Source organism: Clytia hemisphaerica, unplaced genomic scaffold (assembly GCF_902728285.1).
Source record: "Clytia hemisphaerica strain Z4C2 unplaced genomic scaffold, Clytia hemisphaerica genome assembly, whole genome shotgun sequence".
NCBI classification, from domain to species: domain Eukaryota; kingdom Metazoa; phylum Cnidaria; class Hydrozoa; order Leptothecata; family Clytiidae; genus Clytia; species Clytia hemisphaerica.
The window spans coordinates 291,114-303,951 of NW_027103342.1; the positions used below are offsets into that span (position 1 = coordinate 291,114).

Here is a 12,838-nt window from a genome sequence, read left to right on the forward strand (position 1 = left end):
TGACTTATTTAACGAGTTTTATGACATTAATAATTATTAAAAACACCTTTTAAAGTAGTTTTTGTTTAAACCAAGACTAGTTTTTATCAAAATTGGCACTTTCAAGGAATTTTCTCAAAAACTGTATATCAAAAACGTCTAAAAATACCTAATTTGATACCCCTTTTTTACCTGTTTTTTACACTTTCCGAAAAGTGAATTTTGAGTTTAAAAGCTCATAACTAGGGAACTTGTGCGTCAAACTTAAAAAGTAATGGCTCGGATTTTAAGTTAGGATATCTACTTTCTAAATAATAAAACTCCAAGCACTTTGGGACATTTGTTCGGCCTCAAGACGCCGAGAAACGTCCGAACTTTTTCGTGGGTCACCCGGTATGCTAGCAACTCCAGAAGATTTTTCAAATTTTATTTTTTTTTCTTCAAAATTATCCTATCTTGTAGAGCTTTGAAAAAGAAAGAAAATGAGGGGTCAAAGGCCTCCAGAGGATAAGTGGTTGTAAAGATATTCAAATTTTAGTGTAAAAAATTTGACTAAAAATGTCAATAATATAGCTTGGAAAAATTCGAAAAATGTGTCAAAAAAGAAAAAAAGAAATTTTCCAGTCATGCTTCTTCAATTTTGCATATCTCTTTTTCTAGTGTAGCTAGAGACCTGAAATTTGGAGGGAGAATTCTTTGATGGTGTTAGAATATTAATATCTAAAAATATTTGTAAAATATTTAATTTGGTATATATATTTATCAAAATAACGAAAGATATCTATTTTTTTGAAAAAGAAGACATTGCATTGTTTTATTTTTGTTTTTGAAGAAAAGTAGCTTGGAAAAGGTTGAAATGAGTCGAAAAAGGTGGTAGGACCCATTTTCAAGGGGCCTCTGGAAATGGAGGAACAAAAACTTATGAGTAAAGAATAAGTTTTTCTGAAAGGAGAAAACCCAAATGAAAAGAAAATCCATTTCGGCAGAAATAAAAACTTTTTTTGGGACATTCCCATGCAAAAGAAGCAAAAAAGTGAAAAAAACTACATGAAAATGATAGAACTAAAATTAGCGAATGTGGTTTTTGAATTCCTCACCCTTTTTCTGATAAACATACAAAGTTTCAGCCTTCAAATACATTTTCCTCCGTTTCCAGACACATTTGTTCATTGATAGTTACAATTTTTTTTTCTCCCGTCGGCAAACAATTTTCAAAATATTGCAAAACGTTTGGCATTTTACCAATTTGGCGTCTAGCCCGTGTCCACAGTGTTATATACCGCTGGAAAGCTAAGATCATGGGCTTTCATTTAGTAAAAACTGGAACGCTTTAGCATACATAGAAAAAAAGTTCGAAGGGTTCAAAGTTCACGGAAAAATGAAACATTTGGTTTGACGTCAACGAAAATTGCATAACTTCTGGAGTCGCTACAGTAAATATGCAATCTTGAAATCGTAAGGACCGCGTTCGTCTAAAAGGACTAGGAATGACAACAAAGTTGCGCGATTGTGTTTATGAATAGGGCGCCGTATCAGTTTTTATTTTTCTGGCGCACAACACACAAGATTCTTGTTGTAGAATTTTCCGCGGGAGGACTATTTTCCTCAGATGTATAATTTTCAAGCGCCTTTAGAGGTTTACCGTGCGCGTAAGAAAATTATGAACATCTGTTATCAGGTTAGATTTGATTGGCTGTGTTTTCAACTGTTATTAGGATATGGGAAATTTAAACTGTCAGCCCATACAATGCTATACATTTCGCCATCAGTATTATAGAATAAGAAATCATAGCATGGATCTCCAGGCTATCGCCAACTGGGCAGAGGGTACTCTAGGAAGTTAGTTAGTTATTGTATTGATTGTATTGATTGTATTGATCTCCAGGTCCAGACGATCTCAATCGAACGCAATTGAACAGGTCGTGGCTTCTTCGTAAAGACGAAAGACAGATCTGGACTTATTTCGTACTTTCCAGTTTCTTGTTCGTAGTTTTTCTGACTTTCTGGTTCTATGTGAGTTATTTTCTATGTTTTCTAACTTACTGAATGACTTACCGACAGATTGCCACCGGTGGGATTCGAACCCACTAAATGCAAAGTTCCAATGATATGAAACCCAATGCCTTATCCACTGCGCCACGGATTCATGCCGAGAGAATGTTTCTGACGGCTATTTACATTGTACAAACTGCAGACCAGACTATATTTAGAGAAAATCACAAAAGAGTGCTTGTTTCGAGCTCCAACCCTAACCCTAACTGATAATAACCAAATTCCTAGCCAATCTGATAATCTGATACGTACCGTGAGATTGGGTAACAATACCCAACCCTACCAGGTCGCCTGCAGGTCCTGACACTATTCCCGCATGCCGGATCCGAAAAATAGATACATGTCTTTCGCTTTTACGAAGAAGCCTTCACCACCAATCGAACACAATCCAATCGAACATCAATCGAATGCAATCAAATATATATCAATCGAATCTGAAAATTGCGGTAATATTCGATTGAGATTCGATTGCATTCCACAATCTAATTTCAAACGGTCGATTGCGTTCGATTTGGTTCGACTGGTTCTATCGTCGATTCCGTTTTGATTTGGTTCGACTGCACTGGTTCAATCATCGATTCCGTTCGATTGAGATTGTCTGGAAAAACCTGCTTCTGCTTGGAGTTTTAATTATTCAACATGATATCCTAACCAGCAAAAGGTCTATTGCAATTCAATGATAGTGTTTGTTGTGCATACATTACATCACATGTAATAGACCTTTTTTCAAAGAGGACGTCCTGTTGAATAATTATGTAGTCCAGCCATAAAAACAATGATAGAGCCATGAATAATTACTGTATCATGCATATTGTAATAATTATGCATGGTTTTATCATTGTTTTTCTGCTGGACTACATAATTATTCAACAGGGTGGCCTCTTTGAAAAAAGGTCTATAGTGAGAAAAATCAGCATCAAACATTTTTGTTGTTGTTGAAGACTGCCATTATGAATTTCAACCACCTAAAAGAATATCTCATAAGTAACGAAACAACGCGCGTGACAAAGTTCCGAGCTATTTTTTCATTAAAAAGACGCGAAGTAATCTAGTAAAAACAAGATTAACAATTAGGTTAACTTTTTTTTCTCGTGGCGATCACTTTCACTTTCGGTGAGAAAACCTCCACCAGCACCGCAGCAGTGACCAGCCAGCATTATTGTACACTTTTTTTCTATTATGTTTCCTATCTTTATTAGTTTCCATGTTTCTTTTGACTGACCGAGTATTATCTTTTGAGTGTGACAGTATTGTTCCATCAGGTTGTCAGTCATCTTTTGAACAATATCCATATTAGTATGGCAGAGGTTATAAGGCAAGCTTTGCTTGGTTGGTGGTCCTCCATGCTCCAACAGTTACATCAATATGCCTTCTTACCTGTCTTTAAAAATATAAATAAAAGTAATCACGGAAAAGGACGCGAAAAAAAAAGACATAAGTGTGAGAACAGAGTAATCAAACTCGTTAGAAAAAGTACCATTAGAAGTCATAAAAAATCAACCTGAATAAGAATAAATGCAATCGAAATCCCAGAGAACTTCATAATTCCCCAAACAACATTAACATTACTATGTCAAACTCCCATTACATAAATTTTACAATTACGCCAGAGTAGACTACGCTCGCCACCGAAGAGGTTTATTTGGAAAGGGTAATTACATTTTATTGTTCGCTTCTTTTTTAAAGATTGGCCGGGTTGGAAAAGTATGAATTTCTTTGTACATATTTTACCTACCCCAAATATTTAGGAGGCTGAGTTTTAAACAAATGGTCAAGTTGAAACGAACGATAAATGTATCAAGGTCTGTTTTATTTACCCCCTGGTGACTTAACAAAAGAGACTTAACTCGATGTTACAATCCAATTATTGAAAGTTTGTCTCGGCCTTTTATAATGAGCGAGACATACGTTCTCTGATTACGCAATTTTCATATTGACATTTTCGAGGCATTTTGATGTAACTGTCCAAAAAAACTTTTTATTTGGGCTGATAGTAGTTTGGAAGAACGCGATGGTATATTGAATAACTAATTACTCCAGATTACTCCACATTTAAGTGGATGCATGTAAAACAAGTGGGAAATTAGACAGTATAGAATTAAACTCCTATATATCATATATATCACTGATTAGAAACTAGGCTAGTACATGTTTTTTTTTATAAGCATAACGCTTAAAGCATATGAAGGCTCAGATTTGCAAAATTCCTAAGCATAACATGAGCATATATGTCAGCCTAAAATATTTTTCAAGTTGGCCATTTTTATCTGTTTAAAAAGGTTTGGTAGAGGTCAAGTAAAAAATAAATTATTCCAGGGCTAGCTACATACATACACTTGCTTATTAAAAAAAAACATGTAGTACTAGTAGCCTTACCCTCTTTTAGATATCCCAGGCTGGAATTGTGAACAACACGCCAAATATATTCGGCGTGAGTCAGAAATTACTTTTTGCGTATTGGCGTAAGGAGTGCATATAAAGTAAGATATTGGCATAACTCAAAGCTTTTCAAGACTAAGAGGAGCACCGCCATTCAAACGCCCGATTTCATTACATAGTGCAGAAAGGGGTCTGACCCCCCCCCCTTCTTAAATGATCCCCCCTTCTTGACATCGCCCCCAACCTTTGAAAATGCCTATCCCCCAAGGGTTTTGGGCGAAATTTTTTATGGTAAAAAGGGAGGGGAAACAGTAAAGAAAAATTAATTCTGGCAAATAGAATACCACTTTTTAGTGAAAATAAAGAACTTCCTTCATGTAGACCAAATTTCATAACAGTGCTGGAAAATAATCTACAATATATGTAAGCCCCCCCTTCTTAAACAATCCCCCCCTCCTTGCTATCCCCCATTTTTAATGAACATTTCTGATCCCCCCCCTTCTTCACGTTTTTGGAAAGTGTCATCCCCCCTTAAGAAAGGGGGGGGGTTCGAACTATGCATTACGCTAGGTTGTTAAACGCATCTAAAAACTAAGGAGTCCAAAGATCGACTCTATGAATTATATCGTAGGTATCGAAATATGATAGTCACTTTGACTAGACGTAGTAAAAAAAACCACTACATCAGATATTTTGATTTCCATTCTAAAAACTCTAGAAAAGTCTGGTCTGGTGTTCGCGATATAATCTCAACAAGGGCTAACTCAGAATCACCCATTTCAATCATCACAGGTGACTCTTTGACATCAGATCCTGAGAAAGTAGCCAATTCCTTCAATGATTTCTTCACTACTATAGCTGATTCTATTCGTGAAAAAATGCCGCCTTCTTACAATCACTTCAGCAGTTTCATGAAAGATCCAAATCTGCATTCCATCCTCTTAGCACCAACCACTAATCAAGAAATTGCGAAGGTGATTGGCTCTTTCTCATTAAATAAAGCAAGTGGTCCTCATAGTATTCCTATAAAAATCCTTAAACTCTTAAGACTTGATATTTCTGTGCCAATATCGGCGCTGATAAACTACTCCTTTCTCAGTGGTATTTTTCCCTCTACTCTCAAAATATCCAAAGTTGTGCCTGTCTTCAAACACAAAGGTTCTCCCCTTGAAGTTTCTAATTATAGGCCAATTTCACTCTTATCTAACATTGAAAAAATTTTTGAGAAAGTGATGTACTCACGTCTTTCTGATTTTCTTGAAAACCATAATCAAATCTACTCTCGACAATTTGGTTTTCGTAAGGCTCACTCTACTGAGCATACACTCATTAATATTGTCGAACGTATCCGAAACTATCTTGACAATGGTGGGTTTGCCTGTGGTGTATTTGTCGATCTACAAAAGGCTTTCGACACAGTTGATCACGAAATCTTACTTGAAAAACTTGATCACTACGGAGTCAGAGGCATTGTTAATGACTGGTTCCGATCTTACCTCACTAACCGCTCCCAGTATGTTTCTCTTTCAGGCTCAAATTCCCTTTTAAAATCTATTAATCATGGAGTTCCTCAGGGTTCAGTCTTGGGTCCTCTGCTGTTCTTGTTGTATATAAACGATCTTCACCGCTGTATAAGAACCTCTGAAACATATCATTTTGCTGATGATACTCATTTACTAAATTTTTCAAAAACTGTATGGAGTCTTTGTGGGAGGGTTAATGCTGATCTCAGAGTTTTAGTCAGCTGGCTTAATGCCAACAAAATTTCTTTGAATGCTAGCAAAACTGAGTTTGTTATTTTTCGTTCCCCTTGGAGACAGATGGACTGTATTCCAAGAATTAAGCTTTGCGGGAAAATTCTATCACCAAGTAAGAGTGTGAAGTATTTGGGTGTTCACCTTGACAATCATCTAAACTGGAAGGTTCATACTTCTTTCGTTGCTGCTACATTGAGAAGGGCAAATGGGGCAATATCCAAACTTCGTCACTATGTTCCAATTCACATCCTTCTAAACATTTATCATGCAATTTTTGCTTCTCATGTTCGCTATGCTAGTCAACTCTGGGGACTGTGTGACAATACTGTCACACATAGAATTCTTACTCTTCAAAACACTGCACTAAGACTCATGACCTTTAGTGAACCAAGAACTTCTGCCACTCCCCTGTTTGCTGAACTTAAATTACTCAAAATCTTTGATCAGGTGAAAGTAATGAATATCTTATTTATTCAAAAATACCTCCAGGGTAATCTTCCATCTGATGTCCTATCAACACTTAATTTTGATCTTATTCATCAATCTGGCCTTTCAAATGAGGTTATATAAGGAAAAACTCATTTTTTATTGCTTTGAAATGGGGGATTTGGAAAATTTTCTATGTTTAGTTTTTTGCACAAACCCCTATAACTGTTGCTAAGATATTGGCTTGTACTGTATTTGAAAATGAAACCACTAGCAACGAAAGTAAAATTGGCCCGCACTCCAAATCCTGTAATCTTGATATATAAGAGTTTTAAGTCTATACTGTTAGATATTACCTATAAATAAGTTTTGTTCACATTGACACGTTAACATTTTTCCCCTAGCAGCCCTAATCTCCAAAATTACCATGCAATAAGGCTGTGTCAATTTTTGAGGATAGGATTTTTCCTGGAGTTATTAATTTCGCCTAGCGATATTACGATAGCCTTTCGTGTTGGTGTCCTCGAAAAAAAACGAAAGTGCTCGATACGGTGGACGAACTCACTAAATTTAATTTACAAACTACACGCTTGTATAACCACGGACGATTTTCGCGGGTTTTCTTTGGATTACATCATCTATCTTTGTCTGTGTCTTTAGCTTCACAGTTTGGATTTTTTCTTTATTTTCTTATAAGCATATACTTTATAAGAATCAAATCAATAACTCTTGATAGATGGTGATATAGCCTTCGGTAATTAGTTCTTACAAAGTAAACAAGAGATGGCGGCAATATGAGCATATTTATTTTTCTTATAAGCATATACTTTACAAGAATCAAATCAATAACTCTCGATAGAAGGTGATATAGCCTTCAGTAATTAGTTCTTACAAAGTAATCAAGGGATGGCGCGCAATATGAACATATTTACCTTAGCGGGAAAAATTTCGTCGGGGAAGAATATTCGTCACTTGCTGGGTAGTTGGTAAACGCATTAAGGGCAGGGAAAATTTTCGTTGGGGAAAAATATTCGTCACTTGGCCAAAATTTCTTCCTTTTTCCCTGACGAAGTTTTCCCTGATAAGGTATTTTTCTTCTAAGCATATACTCTTTAATATGCCCTTCAATTATTAGTTCTTAAGAATTAAACAACCATTGTTCTTAAATTGATCTTATCTTTTTAGCGATTTTGATATATGGTGATATGCCCTTCAATTATTAGTTCTTAAGAATTAAACAACCATTGTTCTTAAATTGATCTTATCTTTTTAGCGATTTTGAGCCTCGTTGTTCATATACAATTGTTTCATCAAGGCTTGATGTAAAGTAGATTTCAGATTAGCTTCCATCTCTACTTCTTGTTTTATCCCATGCAGTTTAAACTTTAGGCGAAATTTTCGACTTCAAGTCGTCTTTTTTTCATTGTTTTCACCTGGAAATGGAATATGGCCCAAATAACAGAAATAGCTATATTGACAAACAAATTCCCAGTTATGATATACTCTTGAGTACCTAACAGCAGCTCCCCCTAATTATATTTTTGAAAGTTCCCTCTTTTGTCTTAATTCTGCAGTATTAGCCTCATTTAAAAAGGTGTTAAAAAAATTTAACATGTTGTGATAATATAATTATGATGAAATTTTTTCACAATGTCCCCTTTTGAGATGTTCTGTGTAATTTGTTTTTTATCGGGCAGGTCTAAAACGCCTAATACCTACTACTTAATACTTACTACCTAATACTTAATACTGACTACCTAATCCGCTTGGATACTTTACAGAGCAGAACTTTCAGGATCTGGCTCTTCTTTGCCTGTTCGAAATTTATATTCTAAGAAAATTAGTTTCGTGGAATGTGTTATCTAAAAGAATATTTGAATATTAAAGTAAATATTTTCTTCGCATCGTATAAGTACAAAGCAAAAGGTTATTATCTTTATCTAGTTTTTCTTCCTTTTACTGCTCTCTCTATTATGACTTTGATTTTAATTATAGAACACATGTGCAAATATCTAAAATCAGTTATTCTTATACACCCCTGTCTCCTTTATAAAGATACAAATGGCTAAAACGTTATTTTTTAAACGTTATTTGAGATTAAATATATAGGTCATTTAATTGTATCCTTTTGTATTTATCTGCATCATATCGAGTAAAGTGTCATCCGGGGGGGGTATTAGGGTTGCGAGATGACGGGGGTGCCGCCCGACTTTCGAACTTTGGACCCTTATCGGGACTAAAAAGGAGAAAACAAAGGAAAATTTTGTGAATTTTGTGACCCTTACCGGGACAAATTTGACCAATTTTGACCAAATTTCGATCATTCAGGGGAAAAAAGTTGAAATTTTCCTATTTTTCCGACCCTTAGTGGAACTGAAATTTGATTTTCAGATTTTTCCGACCCTTAGCGGGACTTTGGAAGTCCAAAAAAGGTACCCTTAAGGGCGGCACATACCGTACCCTCCATTTGCCTAAGTATCCCCCCCCCAGGGAGTGTCATACTACTTTTTGAGATTGGTTTCAAGGGCTTTATCTTTAACATCTCAACTGATTCTTATAAATAAAACTAATATGAATGAGCAAACGAAATATTTTCTCCTACGAAAAAGTGTGTCTCGACAAAATGTGTGTAGTCTGTAAACTTCATAGAAAAAGTGAGGGAAAATGAAGTGAAGAGAAAAAAAGAGAGGAAATATTTTCATGTCTTCAAAACGCTGTAAGACAAAAACTTGAAATTTTTTTAACACCAAAATTTCACATTTGGTCATATTTGGCATGCTGATTATTTTAAAGGTATTTTCGAGCAAATTTGAGGTATATATGGGCCAAATTGAAAAGTCTCGTTCCTGTCACGGAAGGAAATCAGAGCCTTTTTTGGTCTTTTTTTGAAAAATGGTAAAATGAATGAAAATAGTATTAGTCCTGAATTAAAGCCTTCATAGTACTACTACTTCCAAAGCAAAATAAATTTCATAAAAGCTTTTCCTCGTTGAATAATTGAACTTTGAAGGTTCTGTCACGGAAGGAACGCAGCGAAGACATTAAAAAAGACAAAAGTATGCTGATTCAGATTCCTGTGAATTTAAAGAGAATTTTAAAACCAAAATACCACCAGAAGAAACTTATGTCTATCTGCTTGTCATTGAAAAAAGAACTGAGTAAAAAAAATTAATTTCAATGGCTACAGGCCTTTGCAACTGAGAAAGGTCAGTGTCACGGAAGGACACCGTCACGGAAGGAAAAAATTCCTATTTTTCAAAATCAGCAATAGCCGTAAGAAATGTTAAGACTGAAACTAGTGAAGTGACACATCATATCATGAATCATAGCCATTTTTACTATTCAGCTCATTTCAAAACCTTGGAACTGTATTTTTATTGTTCAATTATAATGGTAATAATAATTAGGAAATTTTACAGGAAAGATTATATTTTTTAAGCAAAAAAACGTAAAAACGCGACCTTGCAAGCCAGTGAGCTACTTCCAAAGGCTCTAATTAGCATATTTCCATGGTGCTGAAGCGATTTAGAGGATTTAGAACCAGCTAGGAACAGTAGTTTTGCCAGAAAACCGGTTTTTAGGCCTCAAGAGCCGCCTGGGCTTTACGCTGTAAGCTTACAGCGCTGTACTGGAGCCTTAGTTTTAAGCTTATTCTGAGCTCCATACAGGGCTGAGCTGGTTCCCAATGGTCATAAACCTTGAAGGACACTCCCCTGCAATGGACTAGACCCATTGAAGTCCAGCGAAGGGGGCAGAACCGACAAATTTTCACTAAAATAGCTTAAAAACGCTTAAAAAGCTCTATTTAAGCGTTTTTAAGGCTTTTTTAAGCAAAAAACGTAAAAACGCAACCTTGAAAGCAAGTGAGCTACTTCCAAAGGCTCTAATTAGCATATTTCCATGGTGCTGAAGCGATTTTGAGCGTTTAGAACCCGCTGGGAACAGTAGTTTTGCTAGAAAACAGGTTTTTAGGCCTCCAGAGCCGCCTGGGCCTACACTGTAAGCTTACAGCGCTGTACTGGAGCCTTAGTTAAGCTTATTCTGAGCTCCATACAGGGTTGAGCTGGTTCCCAATGGTTCTAAACCTTGTAGGACACTCTCCTGCAATAAATTAGACCCATTGAAGTCCAAGATTTCTAAAAATAACAAGATATTTTTAATCCGTCACGGAAGGACAAGGTGAAAGTGTCACGGAAGGACAATAATTTCAGACCTTGTAAGTGAATATGAAGGAGGTTGCTTTGGAATGTAATTTCATTTTTTGTTAGGGGGTACCAATAGTTAGAACTTGCAATAATATCAAGAATAGTGGACTTGCACAAAACTGGTGAAAAAACTTTTTGTCTTGAAATTGTCACGGAAGGAATTCGATATTTGAAAAAAAGTTTCTGCTTGCAGTACTTTTTTGTTGTTCGACTTATTTCAAAATGAATAAACCTATTAAACTAACTAGGGTATGTACTTGTTTTAAAACAACATTTCATTTTTGATTAATCATTTTATTATTCAAAAGAAGGTCCATTATATTTTAACACTTGTCCTTCCGTGACAAACCTCACTAGTTGTGTCTCGATAAAATCACCTGCTTACAGAGTCTAAAAGTGCGACTCGGTTGATTTAAAAGTTGAAATTGGAAAATTTAAGGGTTATTTAAATAAAAAATCACAGTTACTTATTTTGTTTGTAAGATTTTTGATTTTGTGTTTTGGTTGACGACTTTTCAATTTGGCCCATATAGTAAATATTAAGTATTAGGTAGTAAGTATTAGGTAGTAAGTATTAGGTAGTAAGTATTAGGCGTTTTAGACCTGCCCGTTTTTTATCTACTATATAGAATAACCTACTGGGTTTACCAACAATAGTGTACTCGCCTTATTTTGGGATTGAGACTATCAAAATTTCAGACCCTGAAGACCCTGTCTCCTCTCAGTTTAAACTGTTACTGTAATATCAATTTTCCTTCCAAAATTATCACCTTTTTTGCTCTTAACTGATTATCCTAACTGTACTACAATGAAGTGTTTTTTTTGTTATGAGGAAAAAACTTTTGAATAAACTGTTTTAACATTTAGGAAGATAACAAAAAATAGCAAACCATGGCTGAAACAGTCAAGATAGTGTGTTCAACAATTCCTGGATTCGAATCTGTAGCATTAAATGAATGTAAGGAAAAGCTCAACCTAGATGCTAAGCGTGATGTACGTGGTAGAGTTGCATTTAATATTGAAATTGAAAAAGTTCAAGATCTTGCTGAATTGCGTTCTGTGCACCATTACTGGGTTGTGGTTGCAGATTTAGAAGATTTTTTCAAAGCTGACCAATCCAAAGAGGAGATATTTGCTGAACTTACAAAATTACCAGCTGAAATTGATTGGACTAAAGCTTTGGAAACTTGGAAGCGTTTTAGATTATTCAAACAAAATAATGGCGGTTTGGACCCTGTAAGTAGGAAAAGAAAGCAACCAGATGGTGAGTCAAAGAATGATCTCAATATAGACTACAACACTATAACACCACTCACTGAAAGAGAAAATCTGAGATTTAGGGCTACGGCTACTCGCACTGGAACCCATGTCTTCTCATCTATGGAAAGTGCCTGTCACCTTGGTGGCGGAGTAAATGATCATTTTCATTGGAAAGTTGATTTGAAAAATTTCGATTTGGAGGTTGTTGTTTACATAGTTGATAACTTCATCTCTGTCGGTATACAGTTGACAAAAGAATCACAATCGCTGAGAAATATTACCCATTTTGGACCAACAACGTTAAAGCCAAACATCTCGTACTGTCTCTTGAAGTCTTCACAAGCAAAACCAGGTTAGTGCTCCTTTTTATAAGTTTAAAGCTCCAAATTAGTAGTCTGAAGCAAAATCTATAAGTCATACGTTTGGTTTTAATTTCTAGAGACATTGGCCTGGAGATACAGAAATCAGTAGACTTGACTGCTCTGCTGTCGTTTCGAAAAATAAATTAAAAGAAAACATCACTCATCTGCACATTCTGTATACTGTAAAAACATCAAGTCATTGCATTTAAAAGTCATATTGAAAAGATTATATTTCTTGTTTAACCCTTTCCGTGCCGATGTCGTATATATCCGACATGCAAATTTTCAGTCTACTTGCCAATGTCGGATATATCCGACATCAATTTTTTTTACCTAATTGCCGAGGCCTTTAAAAAAGAGTGAGTTCTATTGCCGAGAAATCAGCTTTTAGGAAAATGGTTTTCTTATTTGCCAATGT

At 35.5% G+C, this 12,838-nt stretch overlaps 1 protein-coding gene across 1 annotated transcript; it reads left to right on the forward strand.

Annotated features, from left to right (window-relative positions):
* Positions 1-11,669: 11,669 nt before the first annotated feature.
* Positions 11,670-12,415, forward strand: LOC136818467 (tRNA (guanine(6)-N2)-methyltransferase THUMP3-like). Its single transcript, XM_067074804.1, has one exon. The coding sequence runs from the start codon at positions 11,690-11,692 to the stop codon at positions 12,413-12,415; it is 726 nt and encodes a 241-aa protein (XP_066930905.1). The 5' UTR covers positions 11,670-11,689.
* Positions 12,416-12,838: the final 423 nt, after the last annotated feature.